Source organism: Sapajus apella, unplaced genomic scaffold (assembly GCF_009761245.1).
Source record: "Sapajus apella isolate SASKATOON/1434 unplaced genomic scaffold, GSC_monkey_1.0 scaffold2, whole genome shotgun sequence".
Lineage (NCBI taxonomy): Eukaryota > Metazoa > Chordata > Mammalia > Primates > Cebidae > Sapajus > Sapajus apella.
In genome coordinates this window covers 4,113,183-4,139,579 of record NW_022436942.1, presented here as the reverse complement: position 1 = coordinate 4,139,579, position 26,397 = coordinate 4,113,183, and the positions used below count along the sequence as shown (strand labels likewise).

Below are 26,397 nucleotides of genomic sequence, written 5' to 3'. Positions count from 1 at the left end.
ATCATCCGCATGTAAATGTTACCTATTGATAAATGAGTTTTCCTTAAGACAGAATAAATGTTCAGTTGAAGCCATCCTAGAGAGAAAATGTCAACAGTTTTTTAGGATGTAGGAGAATTCCACAAGACTGTTTAGAACCAAATGACGATGACAATTACCTTAACTCATGAGCATCGTTTTTGTTAAGTAAAAATAGTAAGTGTTCTTTATTCAGATGGCAATTGTGGGCATTTCTATAACTGTTTCAGAACAATGAAACTGAAAGGCAGCACAATGTAATCAACTTGTCATCTCTGGATGCCATGGTGGATCAAGAAATGCTGCTGTTACTAAGAGAGCCTGAGCAAAATGGAGTGGAATTCATAGCCACACTTCAGAAGCTGGTATAGTATAACATACCTGTATCGTGGTGTTCCACTTTGCCTGGGAATATCTGCAGATAACTGACCTGCAGCCTGTTTGCTGAGTCCAAATATATCTGTGTGCTGGTGAGACCCAAATTAATACACTCTGAAAAGTGAAGGTTTTTCTCAAACCTTTCTGAAGCTGACCTTTTAGTTCTGGTCCAATCAGGGCTAACAGATTGACCATTAGATATGGATTTTTTGAGTTTATTTTTTCCTGTGGGCTAATCTTTAGTATCAAAGGGCTGAAGGCGTGGTATGTATTGAACAGTTTCCTCCTTTTACTTTTCTCCTGGTTAATGGCTGGTATTTCTTCCTCCATTTTGATTGCTCACTGGAAATGCTAGATGACTGGAGAAATCAGAGAACGTTTTCGTACTGGTATTGCCAGTCCCTTTCATAGTGCCTAGCAGACAGTAGGTAGCATTTAGTTTGGTGAGTGGTAAACCCAAGTGAAAATGGTTGTCTTCTTCTATTTAAAAAGATAGGTTTTGTTCTGGAAAATGATTCTCTCTGTATATATTCAACATGTTTAGAGCACCTGATGATATATACACATGGCAGCATCCTGGAATAAAAGAAAGTCACTGGAGACATTAGATGCAAAGGAATGTACTCTGGTACTTTCCTGAGTTACCTGAATAGTAGAACTTTGGTCTCAATGGATTCTGATCATATAATAGCATGCGACTTTCATCTAAATTCCTAGTTGAAGATGTGGAACTCTTTTTTTCAGCATGAAGAAATTTCTAAAATTGCAACCCTCATTGAAAGCTCTCGACAGTGGGTAACTAATCCAGAAATTACTGTGAACGAAAAGTGGGAGGAACAGCTTACTGTAAGTGTTCTATATTTTGTGATTTTCCTGGTTTTTCTCCTACTTTGTTAAGCCAGGTAATAGTATATACAGTACCCTTTCTAAGACTTTATTGTGGTCTTCTGCTGGCTTAGTCTGATGAGTATAGAGTATGTGTATGAGTGTGTATATGAGTGTGAGGGTGAGGAAAGAATGTAAGGGAGAGTGAGTGTGCAGATATGTGAGATGTAATGGAGAGACAAATAATAAATCAGGTGATTTAATGAAAAATGCATTTATATCCTTGTGAGAATTGGCTAGTCTAAGCTTAGATTTTTCCTTAGCCTGTTAAAATTGCCTAACTTTGAAAGAATAATTATTGTATAAAATAATCTTATTCCTGAGACTTGGACAGTTTTATTGTCTCAGAAACTTGCAGAACATTGGAAAAACAGGAGCTTCTTAGGTAGCCATTCCCAGCTTTATTAGAAAGGAAGCATATGAGAAGGTAGATATCTCTTTCATCTGTCCATCACCTATTTATCTCTACTTCTTGACTGCCAGCTACTTTCCAGCATCTATCAACCCCTTAAGATAAAGAAAAATAAGTAAACTCTGGAATATGATTTCAACACCTTTGCCAATCTAATTTTTTTTTTTTAAGATGGAGTCTCACTTTTGCCCAGCCTGGAGTGCAATGGTGCGATCTTGGCTCACTGCAACCTCTGCCTCCTGGGTTCCAGTGATTCTCTTGCCTGAGACTCCTGAGTAGCTGGGATTACAGGCATGTGTCACCACACCTGGCTAATTTTTGTATTTTTAGTAGAAAAGGGGTTTCACCATGTTGGCCAGATTGATCTCGAATTCCTGACCTCAGGTGATCAATTCACCTTGGTGTCCCAAAGTGCTGGGATTACAGTCAATCTAATTTTTTAAAGATTTCATGTGAATATGATAATCAATAAAGATGGATATTATTGCATTATCTTGTCTCATCCTGTTCTAAAGCAATTGTGATGACGGCTGAAGTTGTCAGGGACTAACTTAAGAAAAAGAAAGTGAAGCTCAGTTTTAGGGACACAATAGACACTTTATACATACTTGTTACGTTGACATAATCAACCAATAGGATAGTCAGACTCTGGGCAATTGAGAATTGGTATTCATTGACATACAAGTGAGAATTGGTATTAATTGACGTACAATTTTGGCATCCAGTATGCCATTGAGATGGAATGTCCGCAGCATTTTAGATTGCCTCTGTCACTTGTCTGTCCGCGTTTAACATTGGAGTACTGGGATTTGTTCTGTGACTTTTCTTGTAGGAATTCAAGCATATCATGGAAGAGAAACTAAATCTTTGTATTTTAATGCTGAACATCTTGGGAAACCACAAAGAATCTCTTGATAAAGAATTTGACAAGTTAATAAAGATTTTGAAGAGATTCAGGCAGGAATATTTTTATTTCAGAAAAGAATTTCTTGCCAGGTGATGATCATTTATATATAAGAAATCCATGCTTAATATACATGACATGTTTATGATTGTGCCACTGCATTGTTTACTTTTTGAAAGTTGTATACATTGATTTCAGATGATACTTTTTTCAGAGAAGACATTCTGTTTGACAATTCTGAATTGTAAAACAGTATGAAATTGACTTACATATTCAAAATTGCAAATAACGAACTACAAAATTTGTGGAAACTGGCCGGGCACGGTGGCTCATGCCTGTAATCCCAGCACTTTGGGAGGCCAAGGCTGGTGAATCACCTGAGGTCAGGAGTTCAAAATCAGCCTGGCCAACATGGTGAAACCCCATCTCTACTAAAAATACAAAAATTAGCCATGTGTGGTGTGCGTGCCTGTAATCCCAGCTTCTCAGGAGGCTGCGGCAGGAGAACTGCTTGAACCCGGGAGGCAGAAGTTGCAGTGAGCCTAGATCACACCACTGTACTCCAGCCTAGGCGACAGAGTAAGACTCCATCTCAGGGAAAAAAAAAAAAATGGTGGAAACAAGTATAATGATTTATTTTTTCCCTAGAGAAAGAATTTGAAATTATGAAATACAGTCTTTTATCAGAAGAAGCCTTAGAGATCCTCTAGTAATCTCATGATTTTACAGAGGACTAAGGCATGAGGAGATAAAGTTGAATTGACTAAGGCCTGAGAGTGATTAATCAAAGTGGTCTGTTGGCTCCTCCCCACTGGGTTTTATGTTTGACCTTAGTAAATGCTGTATCACATTGGGCACTGGGCAACTAAATGTCAGTTAAATGAGTCATAGGGAATAGATAATAACAAATATAAAATAAGTTACCTTCTTTTCCTTCCTTTGCCCTCGATTCTTATCATAATGGGGAAATTATTGTAATTTTTATACTCTAGAAAGCATAAGCACAGTGATTTTATCTTTTGTTAACCACCATTTATATAACTGCTAGGACCATACTTAGCACTCACTTAAGGAATGCTTTCTGAGCGAATGAGCAAATGAGCATGGGTATATATTGCACTTGAACAAAATTTTAAAATGTAGTTAGAGACTGAGGTAAGCTTGAAGAAAATAGCCAGAAGAAACTATTTTATTCCTCCCAAATATAAGGAAACTAGATACCAGAGAGAGGTAATACCAGAAGGAACTCTCAAGAAAATGATCTTCTGCTTTCCCTAAGAAGCAGAGAGCCCACACTTCCCTGTAGTGGTAAAAGACATGGGCTGAGCAGACATGCAGCTTCCTTATGCAGACACCATCTCCATGAAAGGGAGCGTCAACATTCTTCTGTTTAGCAACAAAGAACTATTTGGAGAGAGGTCTGCACTAATGTCATCTCGAAATGAGTGAATCTTCTGTATTATCCTACTTAGACCTACAAGCAGTCCAGTTAAATAACAGTAGGTGTCATTTGTCTAGAAGCTACTGTGTCAGATGTAGTGCTAAGAATTTGACATATATGTACCTCCAGAGAGGTTCCCTAATTTGCCCAAGGTCACCCAGCTGGGATTGAGTGATAGCTAGGATTCAGACTTAGTTCTGTCTGACTTCAAAGCCTGTATTCTTTAGATGGTTAACCCCCCACTATCAACTTGTTAAATCTGATACAAGATGCTTTAAAAATATTCTGGAAACCTAGTATTGGGCAAAATACTCCTTGCCTGCATAAGATGGTTATAACCTCTGGCTTCTGGACACAATTTAAAACTGACAAAGCCACATAAAGGCTACACACAAAATAATTTGGAGATTTTAACTATGAATAAGTAAATAGCTGGGTGCCCTGGCTCATGCCTATAATCCCAGTACTTTGGGAAGACAAGGCAGTAAGATTGCTTGAGGCTAGGAGTTTGAGACCAGCCTGGGCAACATAGCAAGACCCTGTATCAAAAAAAATTTTTTTTTAATGAGCTGGACATGGTGATGCATGCCTGCAGTCTCAGCTACTTGGAAGGCTGAGGTGGGAGGATTGCTTGAGCCCAAGAGTTTGAGGCTACAGTGAGCTATGATTGTGCCACTGCACTCTAGCAGCCTAGGAGACAGAGAAAGATACTGCCTCTTTAGAAAAAAGAGAAGAAAATGAATGGAGTGTTTTGCAGGGATGAGAGAGAATTCTGTTTACATGAGGTAGGAAATGTTTATTAAAGGTACATTTTTGGGGGCTGTTTGCTGAGGAAGAGAAGGCTCCCATTCTGCTGTGGGGTAAATAGGCTCTAGTGCTGAAGAATGGACAGAATTGAATGGTCCAAATACAGGCATGGACAGAAAGGAGTGCTCTCAGAAGTCTTGGCAAGGAAAGCAAGACTTGATTTATACAATATCCATGCGGGTGTCTGCTCTTTGCCTGGCTTCTACCCCTTCCTCAACCGCAGGTGCTAAGGAATTACAGGAAACAAGACAGGAATCTCTGCCTCTATGAAACAAACATCTAATAAAGGGTGCAAACAGCAAATAGATAGATATATAACGTCAGGGGGTTGTATGGAGAAAATTAAAGCAGATTAAGAAGACAGAGTGACAGGAGAACCTAAATTTAGAGAGAATAGCCAGGAAAATCCTGCCTGAAGAGTGATGAATTGAATGGAGAGCTGAGTGTGGCAAGAGAGTGAGCTATGTGACAATCCTGGTATGTTCCAGGCAGAGGAAGTAGCTGATGCAAAGACCCTAAGGTTGTAGTAAGCTTGGTGTTTTTGAACAGCAGCAAGAAGCCAGCATGGCTGGGGCAGAACAGGGGCTGGGTAGTGGTAGGATGTTGGGCCAGAGGGTCAGAAGGGGCCAGGCCACACAGAGCATTTGCAGTTCATGTTTAGGAGTTAGGATCTTATTGAGTGTGGTGAGAAGCCATTAGAGGATTTTGAGCAGAGAAGAAATGTGATTTGTGTTTTGCTTTTGTTTTTCTTTGTGTGTGTGTGTGCGATTTGTGTTTTGAAACATCTGCTAGATGAAGTATTTATAGAGGGCAAAAGTGAAAGCAGTGAAATCAGTGAGAAGAGTTTTTCTTTTCTTTTTTTTTTCGAGTCTCACTCCATCACCCAGGCTGGAGTACAGTGGCGTGATCTCGGCTCACTGCAACCTCTACCTCCCGGGTTTAATCTTCACCTCCTGGGTTCAAGCAATTCTCCTGCCTCAGATTCCCAAGTAGCTATGTGCCACTATGCTCAGCTAATTTTTGTATTTTTTTTAATTTTTATTTTTTTTAGTAGAGAGGAGTTTTGCCATGTTGGCCAGGCTGATCTCAAACTCCTCATCTCAAGTGATCTGCTCAGCTAGGCCTGCCAAAGTGCTGGCATTGCAGGCATATGAGCCACTGCACCCGGCTAGAGAAGAGTTTTTCAACAAAAGATAACCATTTAGAGATTCTGATATCAATTTACTGGCTCATGACCTATTTTTAAAAAATAAATGAGATATAAAATAATAGAGTGCATTACATATAGTAAGAATAAGTAGTGCTGAACTGAATTTTTGTTTCAGCCGTGTGTGTGCATGTGTATTTTTTTGTTTGTATACTGAGTTGAAATATAAAATATTTCATGATCAAAAAGCTATAGAGTTAGGAGCTACTATAGTAGTCCAGGTGAGGGATGTACTGTGGGCCAGGGTAATAGTCATGGAAGTGGTAAGAAATGGTTAAATTCAAAGTGTATTTTTGAGGGTGGATCGGATCAAACATGCTGGCAAGTTGTATGTGTGGAGTTGCAAGAAAGAGAGGAGTCATCCTTGACTTAGAGGCTTTTGATCTGAAAACCAAGTAAATGGTGTGCTATTTCGATAGCCAAGTCTGAGAAAGATGCAAAGTCTGAGAAAGACTTATCATTAGAATGTGTTGGCAGGGAGAATTGTTGGATTTAAACATACACACAAGCTAATATATACCTCTTTACATGGTAATAAAATTTCTATGGGAGAAAAATATTCAAAAGTTCATCATCTGTTGAATATCTTTAACAGATGGTACCATCTAATATTTTTAAAAACTTGTTTCTAAGACTTATGATTCATAAAGTTCATAAAACATGTTCTGGTGAAAATACATATAAGCAAAAGTATTAGTATTAATAAATATGGATTTATGATGGTCTTTAAAGTCCTTTTGCTTTCTCTTGGAAAATAATGGACACTCTTGAGAATATAGATTATTCCTGGAAGAGAGAAAGGTAGATAAAAGTGATGTCTTTAAAATAAAAAGAAGAAGCGTGATTCCAACAAGATGGTGGAATAGGAAGCTCTGGAGCCTCTTCTCCAGGAGCGCACAAATTCAGCAACAATACATGAACAAATTTCTTTTTTTTTTTTCCCCATTTATTTTATTGCATTTTACGTTTTGGGGTACATGTGAAGAACATGCAAAATTGTTGCATAGGAACACACGTGGCAGTGTGATTTGCTGCCTTCCTCCCCATCACCTACATCTGGCATTTCTCCCCTTGCTATCTCTCCCCAGCTCCCCACCCCCCACCATCCCTCCCCTATTTCCCCCCAACTGACCCCAGTGTGTAGTGCTCCCCTCCCTGTGTCCATGTGTTCTCATTGTTCAACACCCGCCTATGAGTGAGAACATGCAGTGTTTGATCTTCTGCTCTTCTGTCAGTTTGCTGAGAATGATGGTTTCCAGGTTCATCCATGTCCCTACAAAGGACCCAAACTCATCGTTTTTGATGGCTGCATAATATTCCATGGTGTATATGTGCCACATTTTCCCTATCCAGTCTATCGTCGATGGGTATTTGGGTTGGTTCCAGGTCTTTGCTATTGTAAACAGTGCTGCAATGAACATTCGTGTGCACGTGTCCTTATAGTAGAACGATTTGTAATCCTTTGGATGTATACCCAGTAATGGGATTGCTGGGTCAAATGGAATTTCTATTTCTAGGTCCTTAAGGAATCGCCACACTGTCTTCCACAGTGGTTGAACTAATTTACACTCCCACCAACAGTGTAAAAGTGTTCCTATTTCTCCACATCCTCTCCAGCATCTGTTGTCTCCAGATTTTTTAATGATCGCCATTCTAACTGGCATGAGATGGTATCTCAATGTAGTTTTGATTTGCATTTCTCTGATGACCAGTGATGATGAGCATTTTTTCATATGTTTGTTGGCCTCACGTATGTCTTCTTTTGTAAAGTGTCTGTTCATATCCTTTGCCCACTTTTGAATGGGCTTGTTAGTTTTTTTCTTGTAAATCTGTTTTAGTTCTTTGTAAATTCTGGATATCAGCCCTTTGTCAGATGGGTAAACTGCAAACATTTCTTCCCATTCTGTTGGTTGCCGATTCACTCTAATGATTGTTTCTTTTGCTGTGCAGAAGCTGTGGAGTTTGATTAGGTCCCATTTGTCTATTTTGGCTTTTGTTGTCAATGCTTTTGGTGTTTTGGTCATGAAGTCCTTGCCTACACCTACATCCTGAATGGTTTTGCCTAGATTTTCTTCTAGGGTTTTTATGGTGTTAGGTCTTATGTTTAAGTCTTTAATCCATCTGGAGTTAATTTCAGTGTAAGGTGTCAGGAAGGGGTCCAGTTTCTGCTTTCTGCACATGGCTAGCCAGCTTTCCCAACACCATTTATTGAACAGGGAATCCTTTACCCATTGCTTGTCTTTGTCTGGTTTGTCAAAGATCAGATGGTTGTAGATATGTTGTGTTGCCTTTGAGACCTCTGTTCTGTTCCATTGGTCTATATCTCTGTTTTGGTACCAGTACCATGCTGTTTTGATTACTGTAGCCTTGTAGTATAGCTTGAAGTCTGGTAGTGTGATGCCCCCTGCTTCGTTCTTTTTGCTTAGAATTGACTTGGCTATGCAGGCTCTCTTTTGGTTCCATATGAAGTTTAAGGTGGTTTTTTCCAGTTCTGTGAAGAAGGTCATTGGTAGCTTGATGGGGATAGCATTGAATCTGTAAATTACTTTGGGCAGTATGGCCATTTTCACGATATTGATTCTTCCTAACCATGAACATGGAATGTTTCTCCATCTGTTTGTGTCCTCTCTTATTTCGTTGAGCAGTGGCTTGTAGTTCTCCTTGAAGCGGTCCTTTAAGTTCCTTGTTAGTTGTATTCCTAGGTATTTTATTCTCTTTGTGGCAATTGTGAATGGAAGTTTGTTCTTGATTTGGCTCTCTTTAAGTCTGTTATTGGTGTATAGGAATGCATGTGATTTTTGCACATTGATTTTGTATCCTGAGACTTTGCTGAACTTGCTTATCAGTTTCAGGAGGTTTGGGGCTGGGACAATGGGGTCTTCTAGATATACAATCATGTCGTCTGCAAATAGAGACATTTGACTTCCTCTGACTTCCTCCTTTCCTATTTGAATGCTCTTTATTTCTTTTTCTTGCCTGATTGCTCTGGCCAGAACTTCTAATACTATATTGAATAGCAGTGGTGAGAGAGGGCATCCTTGTCTGGTGCCACATTTCAAGGGGAATGCTTCCAGTTTTTGCCCATTCAGTATGATATTGGCTGTTGGTTTGTCATAAATAGCTTTTATTATTTTGAGATACGTTCCATCGATACCTAGCTTATTGAGGGTTTTTAGCATAAAGGGCTGTTGAATTTTGTCAAAGGCCTTCTCTGCATCAATTGAGATAATCATGTGGTTTTTGTCTTTGGTTCTGTTTATGTGGTGAATTACGTTTATAGACTTGCGTATGTTGAACCAGCCTTGCATCCCCGGGATGAAGCCTACTTGATCATGGTGGATAAGCTTTTTGATGTGCTGTTGCAATCGGCTTGTCAGTATTTTATTGAAGATTTTTGCATCTATGTTCATCATGGATATTGGCCTGAAGTTTTCTTTTCTTGTTGAGTCTCTGCCGGGTTTTGGAATCAGGATGATGTTGGTGTCATAAAATGATTTGGGAAGAATTCCCTCTTTTTGTATTGTTTGGAATAGTTTCAGAAGGAATGGTACCAGCTCCTCTTTGTATGTCTGGTAGAATTCAGCTGTGAACCCATCTGGACCTGGGCTTTTTTTGGGTGGTAAGCTCTTAATTGCTGCCTCAACTTCAGACCTTGTTATGTATGGGTCTGTTCAGGGTTTCGGCTTCTTCCTGGTTTAGGCTTGGCAGGAGGCAAGTGTCCAGGAATTTATCCATTTCTTCCAGGTTTATTAGTTTGTGTGCATAGAGTTGTTTGTAATAATCTCTGATGATGGTTTGAATTTCTGTGGAATCTGTGGTGATATCCCCTTTATCGTTTTTTATTGCATCAATTTGGTTATTCTCTCTTTTCTTTTTTATTAATCTGGCTAGTGGTCTGTCTATTTTGTTGATCTTTTCAAAAAACCAGCTCCTGGATTTATTGATTTTTTGAAGGGTTTTTTGTGTCTCTATCTCCTTCAGTTCTGCTCTGATCTTAGCTATTTCTTGTCTTCTGCTAGACTTTGAGTTTTTTTGATCTTGCTCCTCTAGCTCTTTCAGTTTTGACAATAGGGTGTCAATTTTTGATCTCTCCTTGCTTCTCATGTGGGCACTTATTATGAACAAATTTCTATTGCGAGAAACCCAGAAATTAGTTGAGAGGCTCCTGAATCCTCAGTGAGCATGAAACCAGCTTCATCAAGCCTGGAAAATTTGAAGAATCCTCATGATAATCCTATCCGCAGCTCAGTGCCATGTCAATGGAAAGAAAACTCCAGCTCTTAGTTTCTCCCTAGTGTGGTCAGGTGGGGAGGAGAATAAGATACTAGCTTCTGTTTCACTTGTCTTGTAGTGCTAACGGGACCTGAATACTCTAGCTGCCTGGATACAACTGAGAACAAAGAAGGTAGTTGGAACTAGTATGCATGTACTTGCTGGAGTCCCTATCCCAGCTGAGTGAAAAGCAAGCAGATGAAAAACCTAGGTCTCAGCTTCTCTCCAAGGGTAAAAGGATGGAAGAGTTGGACTATGCATCCGATGTTTCAATTTTTCTGGATGCTGCCCAAAGAATTCACTTCTGTCTTACCTGTCTCAGAATACTATGAGACCCAGCATGCTCTAGATGCCTGAGGGTTGCTAGAAACAAAAATGGTGGTTTGGGTTAGTGTGAATGTTTGAGAGACAATACCCACCCCCGACCCCCAGAATCTCTTCCTGAATTGATTAAGGGTTTTCTCCTGTATGAGACCAGTATGTGAAGACTGGGATAATTGGCTATTTTTTCTAATGCATGGTTAAAAAGAGTCAAGGAAAATAAAGAAGTAGGAAAATATGTTGCAAACAAAGGAACAAAATAAATCTCCGGAAACTGACCCTAATGAAATAGATAAATGACTTACCTAACAGAGAATCCCGTAAAAATGCTCAATGAGGTCAGAAGAACAATGCCTATGCAAAGTTAGAATTTTAACAAAAAGAAAATACAAACACAGAATGCTGTAACACTGTAATGGTTGTGGGTAAATCACTTTTCTTATATAAAAGTTAAAAGTATTATAAGTAAAAACTATAAAAATGTTTATGATATATAACTGAAAATATATACATTATGATATGAATAACATAAAGTGTTTGAAGGTAAGAAGTAAAAGGTTAGAGTTTTTATATGTGATGAAATTTAGGTTGTTAGTTTAAAATAGACCATTATAATTATAAGATGTTTTATGTAAGCTCCATGGTAACCCCAAAGAACATATCTACAGTGCAGATACACATACCAAGAAAGGAATCAAAGAATGTCAATACAGAGAAGCCAACAAAACTGAAAGGAAAACAGGTAGAAAGGAAAAGAGGGACAAAAAATTACAAGGCAGAAAAATAATAAAATGGCAATAGTAAGTTCTTCCCTAGCAATAATTACTTCAAATATAAGAGGATTAAACTTACCAATTGAAAGACATACGGGGCTGAATATATTAAAATTTAAAAAGCCAATATTCAACTATATGCTGTCTCAAGAGACTCACATTAGATTTAAGTACACGCATAGGCTGAAGGTGAAGAGATAGAAAAAGATACTCCAGGCAAATGGTAGCCAAAAGAGAGTATGGGTAACTATGTCAGACAAAATAGACTTTAAGTCAAAACTGTTATAAGAGACAAGGATATTATATAATAAAAGGATCAACTCACCAGGAAAATACAATGTCTACACACCCAACATTAGAGCACCTAAATATATAAAGCGAATGCTGAAAGAACTTAAGGAGTAAATAGACAGCAATACAATAATAAGAGTCTTTAGTATTTCACTTTCAATACTGGATAGAACATCTAGACAGAAAATCAATGAGGAAATAGCAGGCTTGAATACGCTAGAGAGTAAATGGACCTAACAGATGCAGAACATTCCCCCCAACTGCAGTGGAATATACATCCTCTCACATGCTCGTGGAACATTCTCCAGGATAGATCACACATTAGGTTACAAAACAAATGTTTAACACATTTAAGATGATTGAAATCATACTAATTATCTTTTTCCTACCACAATGGAATATAACTAGAAATCTATAGCAGAAGGAAAATGGAAATATTCACAAATATGTGAGAATGAAACAACAGACTCCTGAACAACAAATAGGTCAATGAAGAAATAAAGAAAATTTGACTTATCTTGAGACAAATGAAAACAAAAGCACATACCAAAATCTATGGGATGTAGAAAAAGCAGTACTAAGAAGGAATTTTATAGTGATAAACACTTACATTACAAAAGAAGGTATATTTTCAAATAAACAACTTTTTACACTTCAATGAATTAGAAAAAGAACAACTTAAACCCAAAGTTTCTTCCCAGAAGAAAGAAAATAATAAAAATTATAGCAAAAAGTTGTTAAAAATAGAAAAGCAATTAAAAAGCAGTAAAACTAAGAGATGAATTTTTGAAAAGATAAACAAGACAGACAAACCTTTATCTAGACTAAGAAGAAAAGAAGACTCAAAATCAGAAATGGAGGAGGAGATATTACAACTAGAACTGCAAAAATACAAAGTATCGTAAAAGACGAGTATAAACACTTTTATGCCAACAAATTAGATAACCTAGAAGAAATGGAAAAATTCCCAGAAACATGCACGCCATCATATTTCTTTTTGAATCATGAAGAAATGGAAAATCTCAAAAGATCTACAAACAATAAGGAGATTGTCTCAGTAATCAAACACCTCCCAATACCTCCCATCCCAGGATGAGATGGCTTCGTTGGTGAATTCTACCAAACATTTAAAGAACGTTAATGCCAGTCCTTCTAAAACTCTTCACAAATAAAAGAAAAGGAAAGTACACTTCCAAATTCATTTCCTGAGGCTAGCATTACCCTGATACCAAAGCGAGGCCAATATCCCTGATGTTGCAAAATCCTCAAGAAAATATAAGCCAGTCAAACTCAAAGCACGTTAAAAGGCTTATACACCATGACTAAGTGGGATTTATTTCTGGGATGCAAGGATGGTTCAATATATGCAAATTGATTATTGTGATATACCACATTAACGGAATGAAGGATAAGTATTGCATGATCACCTCTATAGGTGCAGAAAAAGCATTTGATAAAATTTAACAGTATTTTGTGTGAAAACTTAAGAAACTAGGAATAGAAAAAAATTATCTCAACATAATAAAAGTAATATATGAAAAGCTCACAGTGAACATTACTCAATGGTAAAAGACAAAGTTTTTCCTCTAAGATCAGGAAGAAAGCAAGGATGCGCACTCTCACACTTCTGTTCAGTGTAGTACTGGCCAGAGCATTTAGGCAAGAAAAAGAAATAAAAGGCATATAAATAAAAAAGAAGTAAAATGATCTCTGTAGATAAAATGATCTTATTTGTAGAAAACCCTAATTATTTCACAAAAAAACCTGTTAGAATAAAACTTTGTAAAGTTACATGACACAAAATCAACATACAATAAATTTCATTTATATATGAGCAACAATGAACTATCTGAAAAAGAAATTAACCATCTCATTTACAAAGCATCAAAAAGAATACTTAAGAATAAATTTAAATAAGTAAAAAACGTATAAAAACTACAAAATATCGATGACAGAAATTAAAGAAGACAAGAAGAAGTGAAAAGGCATCCTGTGTTCATAGATTGGAACCAGAGTTAATATTGTTAAAATGTCCATGCTACCCAAAGTAATTTATAGATTCAATGCAATCCCTAACAAAAACTTCAATGGCATTTTTTTACAGAAATAGAAAAAAAATCAAAAATTTCTTATGGAACTGTGAAGGACCCTGAATAGCTGAAATCAATCTTGAGAAGGAAGAACGAAGATGGAGACATTACTCTTCCTGATTTCAAAATATATTACAAAGCTACAGTAACTAAACCAATATGGTACTAGCATATAAAGACAGACATATAGACCAATGAAACAGAATAGAGAGCGTAGAAATAAACCAATGCATGGATGATCAATTAACCTTCAACATAGGTAATAAGAATACATAATAGGGAAAGGATAATCTCTTCAACAAATGGTGCTGAGATAACTGGATATCCACAGACAAAAGAATGAAATTGGACCCTTATACCATAAACATCAATTAAAAATAGATTAAAGATGTAAATTTAAGACCTGAAACTGAAAATGCCTAGAATAAAACATGGGGGAAAGCTTCATGTCATTATCTTGGCAAGATTTCTCTGACATGACACCAAAAACACGGGTAACAAAAGCAAAATAGACGTGTTGGACTATATCAGTCTGAAGAGCTTCTGCACAGCAAAGAATACAACTCAATGAAAAGGCAACCTATGGAATGGGAGAATATATTTTGTAAACTATACAACTGATAAGGGGTTAATTTTTGTTTTTGTTTTTTTCCTTTACTAACTCCAGGGTACACGTGCAGAATGTGCAGGTTTGTTACATAGGTAAATGTGTGCCGTGGTGATTTGCTGCACAAATAAACTCATCACCTGGGTATTAAGTCCAGCATCCATTTGCTATTCTTCCTGAGGCTCTCCCTCCCCACCTGCTTGACAGGCTCCAGTATGTGGTGTTCCCCCCACCATATGTCCATGTGTTCTCATCATTCAGCTCCCACTTATAAGTGAGAACATGTGGTGTTTGGTTTTCTGTTCCTGTGTTAGTTTGCTGAGGATAACAGCTTCCAGCTCCATCCATGTCCCTGCAAATGACATGATCTCATTCCTTTTTATGGCTGTGTAGTATTCCATGGTGTGTGTGTATATCACGTTTTCTTTATCCAGTCTGTCACTGATGGGCATTTTGGTTGATTCCATGTCTTTGCTATGATGAATAGTGCTGCAATGAACATATGCATGCATGTATATTTATAATAGAATGATTTATATTCCTTGATATATATGGAATTTGTGTTAATTCCCCAAAGATCTAGACAGAGGCAGAAATACCATTTGACCCAGTAATGAGATTGCTGGGTCAAATGGTATTTCTGCCTCTGTCTAGATCTTTGGGGAATTATCACACTGTCTTCCACAATGGACGAATTAATTCATACTCCCACCAATAGTGTAAAAGCATTTCTTTTTCTCTGCAACCTGTCTGTTGTTTCGGGGGTGTTTTAATAATTGCCATTCTGACTGGCATGAGGTGGTATCTTATTGTGGTTTTGATTTGCACTTCTCTAATGATCAGTGATGCTGAGCTTTTTTTCCTGTTTGTTGGCCACATGAATGTCCTCTTTTGATAGGTGTCTGTTCATGTCCTTTGCCCATTTTTATTTATTTATTTATTTATTTATTTATTTGAGACAGAGTCTCACTGTGTTGCTCAGGCTAGAGTGCAGTGCTGTGATCTCAATCTCGGCTCACTGCAACCTCCGCTTCCCAGGCTTAAGTGATTCTTCTGCCTCAGCCCCCCGAGTAGCTGGGACTACAGGCTTGTGCCACCATACCTGGCTAATTTTTGTATTTTTAGTACAGACAGACTTCCACCATGTTGGCCAGGCTGGTCTTGAACTTCTGACCTCAAGTAATCTGCCCACCTCAGCCTCCTCAAATGCTGAAATTACAGGTGTGAGCCACCGTGCCCAACTTGCCCACTCTTTAATGGGGTTGTTTTCTTCTTGTAAATGTGTTGAAGTTCCTCGCAGATTCTGAATATTAGACCTTTGTCCAATGGATAGATTGAAAAAATGTTCTCCCATTCTCTAGGTTGTCTGTTCACTCTGATGATAGTTTCTTTTGCTGTGCAGAAACTCTTTAGTTTAATTAGATCCTGTTTTTTAATTTTGCTTTTGTTGCAATTGCTTCTGATGTTTTTGTCATGAAATCTTTGCCCGTGCCTATGTCCTGAATTGTATTGCCTGGATTTTCTTCCAGGGTTTTTATAGTTTTGGGGTTTACACTTAAGTCTTTAATCTTTCTTGAGTTAATTTTTGTATAAGGTCTGAGGAAGGGACCCAGTTCAGTTTTCGGCATGTGGCTAGCCAGTTCTCCCAGCACCATTTCTTAAATAGGGATTCCTTTTCTCATTGCTTGTTTTTGTCACGTTTGTCAAAGATCAGATGGTTGTAGGTGTACAGCCTTATTTCTGAGTTCTCTGTTCTGTTCCATAGGTCTATGTATCTGTTTTTATACCAGTACCATGCTATTTGGTTATTGTAGCCTTATAGTATAAAGTCAGGTAGCGTGATGCCTTCAGCTGTGTTATTTTTTCTTAGGATTGTCTTGACAATTCAGGTTCCCATGGATTTTTAAATAGTTTATTCCAATTCTGTGAAGAATGCCAGTGGTAGGTTAATGGCAATAGCATTGAATCTATAAATTACTTTGGACAGTATGGCTATCTTCATGATATTGATTCTTCTGTCCATAAGCATGGAATGTTTTCCCATTTGTTTGTGTCCTCTCTGAATTCTCTTGAGGAGAGGTTTGTAGTCCTCCTTGAAGAGATCTTTCACTTAAGGGGTTACTATTTAGAAAATGTAAGGAACCCCTACAACTCAAAAACAAAAAAACCACAAATAACTAGTTTTAAAAATAGGCAAAAGACTGATATTTCTCAAAAGAAGACAATAAATGGCCAACAGGTGTACAAAACAGATGCTCAACATCACTAACCATCAGGAAAATGCAAGTTGCGACTATAATTAGATATTGTCTCATGCCTGTTATTAGGATGGGATGGCTGTTATTTTTAAAAGATGAGTGTTGGAGAAGATGTAGAGATATTGGAGCCTTAGTGCACAGTTGGGGGAATGTAAAGTGATGCAGCAACTATAGAAAATGTTACCGAGTTTTCTCAAAATATTAAAAATTAAACTACCATCTGATCTAGTTATCCCACTTGTGGGTATTTATCCAACAGAATTAAAGTCAGGATCTAGAGAAGCTATTTGCATTCCTGTATTCATTGCAGCATTATTCTCAATGGCCAAGATTTGGAAACAACCTCAGTGTACCTAGATGATTAAAGAAAAATTGGTATATAAATATAAGGGAATGTTATTCAGCCTAAAAAGAAGGAGATTCTACCACATATGACAACATGGATAAACCTGGAGGACGCTATCCCAAGTAAAATAAGCGAGTCACAAAAGAGCAAATACTGCATGATCCCACTTATCTGAGGCATCTCAAACAGACTCATAGAATTGGTTGCCAGAGGCTAGGGGGAGGGGGAAATGAGGAGCTGCTACTCAATAGGTATAAAGTTTCAGTTATGCAAGACGAAGATGTTCTAGAGATCATCTGTACAACATTCTGTCTACGGTTAATAATACTGTATTGTACACTTAAAAATTTAAGTGGGTAAATCTCCTGTTAAATGTTCCCACCACCATAAAAAAAAAAGAAAGAAAGACAACTATAAGCTATTGAAGGATGCTCAGTGGTATGTGTGGTGATGTAGGCAGTTCTTATTTTTGCTTAGGAGTTTGTTTGCTTGTTTACCGGTATGGTAAGCATTCTGTGACAGCATTCTTGCCTCCCATGTGGTCCTTCTTGGAAACAGGGCTGGATTTGTGCCAGTGTGCAGTGGGATTCTGACTAAATGTTAATGTTTGAGAGGCATGCACAAGGCCTGGAGCTGACAGTGTCTTCCTTGTTGTCTTGCAACTCCTAACATGTATCACCACTTTGAGTTAGGGTCGGTATTCAAGTCCAGTTGTTTCCAGGTAATCACTGATGTGCTGACATGTAGCACATGTTAAATAATCTAACAGAGAGTAAGTGCATTTTTATATGTTTTGGAGATTAGAATCGGATCCAAATGAGGTGTAAGGTAATGACGCTGTGAGATCTGTGGTGGGGAAGCGTGGTGGGGAGAAGAGCTTCAGCAAAAAGAGGACTAACGAAGTATCAACCGCCAGTTTGCATCTGTGCCTGGGGGGCAGTACTTCCTGTGCTCGTGGCACATGTGTATACTACGATTGACAGGCCTTAAGGAGAAAGGCTAAGGTCATGAAACAAAGCTCTTTTCTTTTCTTTTCTTTTCTTTTCTTTTCTTTTCTTTTCTTTTCTTTTTTCTTTTCTTTTCTTTTCTCTCTCTCTCTCTTTCTCTCTTTCTTTTTTTATTATACTTTAAGTTCTGGAATACATGTGCAGAATGTGCAGGTTTCTTACATAGGTATACACATGGCATGGTGGTTTGCTGCACCCGTCAACCCATCATCTACATTAGGTGTTTCTCCTAATGCTATTCCTTCCCTAGCCCCCCCACCCCCTGACAGGCCCCAGTGTGTGATGTTCCCCTCCCTGTGTCCATGTGTTCTCATTGTTCAACTCCCACTTATGAGTGAGAACATGCGGTGTTTTGTTTTCTCTTCCTGTGTTAGTTTGCTGAGGATGATGGTTTCCAGCTTCATCCATCTGTCTTTCCTTTTCTTTTCCCTCCCCACACCTTTTCCACACTCCTTTCTTTCTCTGTAAAGGCTAGCTGTGATATGTACATATTGCACCTGTCACCCTGACCTCATTGTAGAACCATCTTCTGAACAACTGGCAACTGATGCTAAGTGCTATGAATGCAGCTTGTGGGAACGGAGCACACCGGTATAAAAGGTGAAACTAGACGTCCTTATCTGTAAAGTGAGGGTGGCAGGCTAAGCAACTAATATGCTTTGCTTAAGATTTTATATTTGTGAAGCATTTATATGTAAATGCTTTCACTTTTTCCTCTGATCTCTGAGGAAGTGGTATTAAGTTTAAATTTGTCACAATTTCACAGCGTGACTCTTGGTTGAAATGTCACTGACAACTTGCGGTTTGGACTTTTTTTTTTTTTTTTTTTTTTTTAACTCTAGTCAGAAACAACTAGAAGCCATTAAACAACTGCAAGAAGATGCTGTCAACCAGGAAGGCATCCTTAGAAAGAGGCTTCAAGAAGCCAGCCAATGGCTGGAGGATGCAGAGGAGCAGGTAGGGTGGCTCATGGCTACATTAGATTCAGGGGATGTCTCCTCAGATGTCCTGAAAACCATGAAATGAAAATGCAGGAGGAACAACAGCAACAAACAACAACAAAAAAAAAAGCAAAGAGGAACTGCAAGTTCAGTCCCTAGCGACTAGCAGTGAGCAGAGGAAGTAAAGGGGGAGTTGTAAGAGAGGCGGTGTCAACAGCCTGCTGATGAAAGAGGCGACTCTGCAGAAAGGGGCGACTCTGCAGAAAGAGACAACTTGACATATCAGGACTTTAACCGCTGTAGAAATAGCTCAGGCATACCAACCCCATGCAAACACAGAATTGCAGAAGTTCAGGAGAGGCTTATCACTTCCCTGAGAAGAAAAACACATTTTCAGTTTTGCCTGCATCATAAGAATGAGCACTCAATTGCTTTCTTTCCTGGCCACACTGCTAGAATCCAGTATTAACTATCCATATCCAGGTTAAGGATCGAGATCGAGAAGTCCACTGTGCCAGTGAAAAAGCTACGTCTTTACGGCATAAATTAGAGGAAGCAATTTGGGAACCACGGAACCTTCAAACTATAAATACTGAGTTATCGAACCCTTGCCAGGCACTTCAGCAGAAGACAAGGAAACTGAAAAGTGAGTAGCAAATATTCATTTATGCCCCAGTTTTTGTCCACCCTGAGGCGGGGCATAGGACTACAGACATTTTTCTAGATTGCAGCTAGGATATTATTCATGAATTTATGGCAATGAAATGGTTTGAGAAGGCAGTATTGTGGGGCTTTAAGAGAGGTTTGCTGAGTAGCTAGGTACATGCATGGGTTTAACCATTAACTTCCCTTTTTGCTTTATTATGAGCTGGTTTTGTCTATGGCTGTTTTTTCTTTTAAAATTAAACTTCTCAATATTTCTAAAAGTAAACAAGGAGAAAAATCAAGTATGCATGTTATATTTGAACTTTCAAGTTGTTATACAGTATATTCTGATTTTATTAGCTAATTTTTTCCTCTCATATGGTAGAAAGGCCTTGCCCCTCTATTTTCTTTGATAATTTTAGGGGACTAGGCAAAATAATTATGAATTCAATGTATATCAAAGTACTGAACATGTGTGAACATTATTTTAAAATTTTAATGCATTCTCTACATATTTTGCATTTTAAAAATTGGAATATTTGTCATTTTTCTGTATTACTCAAAAGTGTATAAGCATTTACCAGGGATTTATGTGAGAAGACAATTGTCACATTACAGATGTCAGATTAGCTATAAAATTGTTTCCTTCTAGAAACATAGTATGGTAAAAATAAACCTTCCTTATTTTAGCCATTTATCAGACAATTGCTTTTGTTTGGCCAGTTTCTTGTTGCAGCAGGATAAATGTTCTTTTTATAGAAAGTTATTTGGTTTGAGTAATAACAACTAAATATAAGCTTAAGGTAGGCTAGAGATTAAAAATTTCAGACTTGTATTTGTTTTGGATTTATTATACGCTTTCTATTATCTGAGAAAGCTATTTAGGAATTTAAGAAATAGTCTAGTTTTAAAATAGCAATGGTTTGCCAGGCATGATGGCTCACCCCTATAATCCCAGCATTTTGAGAGGCCGAAGTGGGCAGATTGCTTGAGCTCAGGAGTTTGAGACTAGCCTGGTCAACATGGCGAAACCCCATCTCTACAAAAAGTACAAATAAATAAAAGAATAGCAATGGTTATTTAACATATTGTGGTTATAATTTTTAAACCTTTATGAATTTGCCAGTTTTTATAATTCTAAATATTTATTTTGATTCACTCTTTATGCTAGTAAGGCAGCCTTTAAATCACATAGTCTGTGTGTAATTTTACTGTTGCTCAGAGGGCACTGGAGGGTGTTGCCTGGTGATTAGAATATACATGTCAAGACACGAATCACAAGGCATTCCAAAGTTGTTTTAAGGTGTGTCTGCTTTAGACACTGTGCTCAGGACTATTCTTTTGCTCCAGTTTTGCCTTTTGATTAAATCAATGTTATACCTAAGTTTTATAAATTGCTAGGAATTTGTTCCCCTTCCTCACTCTGATTTTCTTGCAGTATTTTCTTAGAAGAGTCAACTTTTATAACTTATCCCAAAGTGTACATTCTTGAAATTATGAACTTGCTATTGTTGTCTTCCCAGTTTATCTTAGGGCATAATAGGTCCAAATGTACTTAAAAGCAGAATTATGAAAGCTGCCCTGAGTTGATACATGTATTTTTTTTCTGCCCGGATAAAGTAGAGTGGACACTTCCTTTCTGTCTTGAGTTATTCATAACCTGTCCAGATTCATGAGATCCTTTAATTTGTTACTTGTATCTTTTGCCGTAAAAAGAACCCATACAAATCAGGATTTTGCCCGTATGACCATTTACTTATGGTCTTTCTAACAGTGCCCTTTAAATTCAGCCTTTGAGAGAAGAGGGAAATTTAGAGAGCACGTATTTTCAAAATGTTCTGTATAGCAGATGTTCCAAACAGACAGTGAACAAATGTCAATGAGGTAGCAGTTATCACACAAACACATCCACGCACATCCCACCATGACCACTGCCACCCCATGCTGTTTGAGTTCTGAGTCAGACGTCTGAATTCTGAGTCAGAAAACAAAACATATTTAAATCTATTTAGTTTTTCTGAAACTCTCTGGCTAGTTTAATAAATTCACAAAGTATTTCAGACAGTTGTCTTCTGATCCATCTAAGTTGCATCAGCACATTGTGTGGGGAGGCAGTTGGTTTGTCCAGATGTTCAGATCAATGTGCATAATGTTCACAGACCAGAGCTGGAAATTTATACATGACATTTGATCGGAAATCCTGAACTTTATCTTGAATAAATAATATTGTTCAAGTTCCAATTGCCATCAGGACTGGGCTGGTTTTTGAGGCAATTCATGTGCATGATATCCTTCAAGAAATGTGCCATGAAAACTATTCAATTGCTTGAAAGGTTACTTATATATTTTCTTTCTTCTGCTTCTAAACTTTGTTTATATGTAAGTATGTTGTTAATATATGCATGACTGGATTATAATTGGTATTTTATTTAAAAAGAGCATTTTAAAGCTTATAGGATGAATATATAACATATTAGGGTGAATCTTATGTACAGAAATCATGGACTAATTGATATAATCCAAAATTATCACCCCCTTACTATTCACCGTCTCCTGTTCCCATCTGACATGAAATCATGGAGTCAGTCTTCTAATAGACAGTGAGAGAACTACCTTTAAGAACCATAAATTTTTCCATGAAAAGAGATCCCAGGGAGCTCCTATATAGCATAATTTCTTATTTGAACATAGTATCTGCACTGTAACTTCATAGTTTAGAGAAGACTTTCACCTAGATGCGATCATTTCAAACACTCTTCTAGCTTACTATTCTTAGCATGGAGGGCACGAGGTTTGGGAGAGGTAAAAGCTTTAGGGCTTGGAGCATGGATGCAAGATGAAATCCTTCTGTCCTAAGCAGTCAGTAAACAGGAGGGAAGTGATCCAAAGAAGGTGGGGGCATGGATCCAGGTGATTGAGATACTTAAAGATAGAAGGTTTTGGGGTGACAGCCAAGGAGAAAACCAAAGCCAAATATAGCTTGCTCAACAACTCTGATGGAGTGGGGACCCAAGTTTTCCCAGATGAAAAATGGAGATATGGAGAAGTTATCTGGGAAGTATAGGATAATGATTAAGAACATGGGATTTGACATTAACAAACCTGTGTTCTCACGCAAAGTCTGCAAGAGTGGCTGGGTAAAGTTGAGCAAATCACATTGCCTCTCTGAGCTTCTGTATCCTCTTCTGTTAAATGCAATTGTTGTGAATTATTAAATAACATAATAAATGAAAAATAGTAGCTAATGTTTGGCCATAGTTGATGTTTGTGTTCTGCTAGAACACGTTTCTATAACGTGAATCATCTCATTTGTGATTTGTAAATGGGAAATGTTGCAGTTATATAGTATAGAAGTTATAGTTTATTCACGATTCTTGGGACTTGGATCTGGATTGGTAGGAATGGAACTCTCACCTCCCTCAGGAAAGAACCCTTAGCTTGGCTGATGAACAGGCAACAGGAACCATTTCAGCTTTATTTTGAGAAAGTTAAAAATAAGTGTCTGCACCCGGGCCTCCCTCCCCAGAGCCACTCAACCCCAGCCTTATAGAGCCCTGGTCTGTGTCAGATCATACTCCCTCCTGTGTTCACCTTGTTAGCCTCACTGTCTCCATCTATCGCTGTCTCCATCTGCATTTGTCTTTCATCCACCATCACTTTTTCATTAAAGCATCACCAGCATTTCCACTCTCTTACTTTTGTGTATTTCTGATATCCTGTGAGGCATGTGATCTTCTTAGTACTAATAATTTAATAATTGTGTTTGTTAGTACTCTGGTTACAATGTTGCACATACAGACAGGTAGGTAGGTAGGTAGGTAGGTAGATTTTTTTTTTCTTTTTTTTTTTTTTTTGAGACGGGATCTAACTCTGTCACCCACGCTGGATTATAGTGGTGGGATCATCATTCACTGTAGCCTCAACCTCCTGGGCACAAGCAATCCTCCTACCTCAGACTCCTGAGTAGCTAGGACTATAGGCGAGCACCACCAGGTCCAGCTAATTTTTTTGTATTTTAGTAGCGACGGGGTTTCACCACGTTGCCCAGGCTGGTTTCAAACTCCTGAGCTTAGGCAATCCGCCCACCTCGGCCTCCCAAGGTACTAGGATTACAGGTGTAAGCAACTGCGCCTGGCCTGCCTGGCTAATTTTTAAATTTTTTGTAGAGATAGGATCTCATTATGTTTCTTAGACTGGTCTCAAATTCTTGGGCTCAAGGAATCCTCCCTCTTCAGCCTCCTCAAGTTTTGGGATTACAGGTGTGAGCCACTCTGCCCAGCTGCATGCATTTTTTTAGTGATTTCTTCCTAACCCTATTTCTCTCATAATCCCTGCATTGTTTTTGTGCTTATAATTTTAACTTTTTTTATTAATGTATTTAGCATGACATAAAATGTTCAGCTCTCAAGTGTACTATTCAACCAGGTAGATAAATACACATCAAAATGCAGAACTGCTGTCACCCCAGAAACTTCCCTTGTGTAACTTCCCAGTCAACGCCCCACCCCCACCTCTAGCACCATAAGGAACAACACTGTTCTGTTAGGTTAGCTTAGCCTGTTCTAGAACTCAGTTACACAGTATGTACTTTTTGTGTGTTTGTCTTCTTTCTGTCAGCATAATGGGATTATGTTGTGTTTATCAGAAGTATGTTTTATTGTTGAGTTGTATTTCCTTGTATGAGTATTCCACAGTTTGATTGATTTTTCTGCTGTTATTGGATATCTGCAGTATATGCAGTTTGGGATTACAACGGACAAATCTTCTATGAACATCTGTGTACAGATCTTTGTGTACACATATGTTTTTATTTCACCTAGAATAAATAGGAGTGGAATGGTTAGGTCATATCATAGCTGTGACTCTTACTTTTTAAAAAACTGTCAAACAGTTTTCGATAGTGTTTGTAGCATTTCACAGCCCCACCAGCAGTGTGGGGGGTTCTAGGTGTTCCATATCTTCAGTATTTGGTAGTGTCAATCTTTGTCATTTTAGCCGCTCTACTAAATGGGTATTTCATTGTGATTTTAATATATCTTTTTCAGATGACTAATGATGTCGAGCCCTTTTTCTTGTGCTGATTGGCCATTGTATATCTTCTTTGTGAGGTGTCTAAGTCTTTGACCCATTTTAAAATTAGGTTGTCTATCTTTTTATTATTGGATATAAGTCCTTTGACAGATATATGCAAGTTGATCTTAGTTTGGGGTTCTTTAATGAACCTTGATATTTTAATATACAGTTTTACAGAACATAAGGTTTTTACAGCAACATGTAGATAGTATTATAAAAGTCCCATACTCTATAAATGTCAACCATCATTGATAACTAACATGATTACAGCTCTAATAATTTTAAAATTTTCATTTTCAACAGCCAGTTAATTGTGGGTCCTTTGCCTGGAACCTCATTGCATAGTCATTTAGAAAGTTGTTTTATCTCAGCTTTCCTCAGAGGCAGTGTATCCAAGACACCTGGTCCCTTCCTGCGTGGCAGATGGCAACAGCAGGAGATACAGTGGCCATTGTTTTACTTCCTTCTATATAAAGCATAAATTTGTTCTAGAGACAGAACAGGTCCAACTCCAAACATGTAAAGCAGAATGCAAAGGTGAATGCAAATTGTGGTCATCAGCCAGCTTGTTTTGCCATGTGGAAAATATGGAAATAGTTGCCACACATTGCACAAAACATCTGTTGAAATAAGGCGTTCAATTTGAATGCTTCAAGATACACCGTTTCTAAAACCCAAGATTGCCTGGTGAGCAAGCAGATGGGCAATTTAGACAATCTTATACTAACTCATCATTGCTTCTGAAATACAGCTTCACTGGCAATTCTAAGACAGTATTCTGAATTTGTATTGTGGAGTTACACGACCTTCAGAAACATGATGGGCACTTCTTATAGCTTTGGTTGCTATTGTTTAGATGTAGGTCAGAGGGAAGACAGGGCCTTCTTTCTTAATACAGTTAAGAGAGAATATTTTTAAAAACTTCATCTTTATCAGAGTCGTAAGTATTAATAAGAAATAAATTTTTAATTACTTTAATAGGTTAGAAATACTTCCCTCCCCTGCCCCAGACAGAGTCTTGCTCTGTCAATTCAGAGCTGCAGTGCAATGGTGCAGTCTCGGCTCACTGCACCTCCACCTTCCAAGTTCAAGCAATTCTCCTGCCTCAGCCTCCAGAGTAGCGGGGATTATAGGCATACACTACCACGCCTGGCTAACTTTTTTGTATTTTTAGTAGAGACGGGGTTTTACCCTGTTGGCCAGACTGATCTCGAACTCCTGACCTCATGATCCACCTGCCTTGGCCTCCCAAAGTGCTGGATTATAGGTGTGAGCCATGCCTAGCCTAAAAATACTTATTTAAAAATAAGTTTTTCTTCCTATGTGAGGGAGATGTTTAAAAACAAACATCTGTTTTGCTTTTACTTGGCCTAGTAACACTATGTCAAGCTTGATTGAGAAATAAGTTATTTTTACCAAAAAAAAGTCCTATAAAATAAAAAATTTACATAGGTAATTTTCTATATAATTGAAGCTTTTAGAGCCTTTTTTCCTGAAAATTTTTTAAAAATTAGATTATGTACTTCTTTTCATTAGCATTATGCTCATGACTCAGAATTTCTTCAGGCTATTTAGATATAAAGCTGTTGGTTTATAAAATGAGAAGCACCAGATTTCTATGTGTTTTGGATACCAGAGTATCTGCTGTTAATAATTTTCCTGGCTGTTAGTGATTAAAAAAAAATAGCGGTAGCTATTAATATGCTTCCATCTAGCAGAGC

General features: G+C 37.9%; 2 protein-coding genes across 10 annotated transcripts in view; both read left to right on the top strand.

The window, feature by feature from the left end:
* LOC116557713 (lymphoid-restricted membrane protein) overlaps positions 1 to 26,397 on the top strand; it is an 89,018-nt gene that overhangs the window by 34,631 nt on the left and 27,990 nt on the right. Inside the window, exons 14-17 of the mRNA XM_032287279.1 lie at positions 249 to 383; positions 1,141 to 1,242; positions 2,526 to 2,689; positions 18,860 to 19,604. Coding sequence (XP_032143170.1) covers positions 249 to 383; positions 1,141 to 1,242; positions 2,526 to 2,689; positions 18,860 to 19,043 — 585 coding nt within the window. The 3' untranslated portion in view covers positions 19,044 to 19,604. The remainder of the gene's footprint in view (positions 1 to 248; positions 384 to 1,140; positions 1,243 to 2,525; positions 2,690 to 18,859; positions 19,605 to 26,397) is intronic.
* Positions 18,729 to 26,397, top strand: part of LRMP (lymphoid restricted membrane protein) — a 56,707-nt gene continuing 49,038 nt past the window's right edge. For 5 of the 9 annotated variants that reach the window (XM_032287170.1, XM_032287179.1, XM_032287156.1 and 2 more), the window contains exon 1: positions 18,729 to 19,604. The gene's annotated coding sequence lies outside the window, so the exon portion shown is untranslated. The remainder of the gene's footprint in view (positions 19,605 to 26,397) is intronic. The other 4 variants (XM_032287201.1, XM_032287155.1, XM_032287163.1 and 1 more) reach the window with 4 other exon arrangements.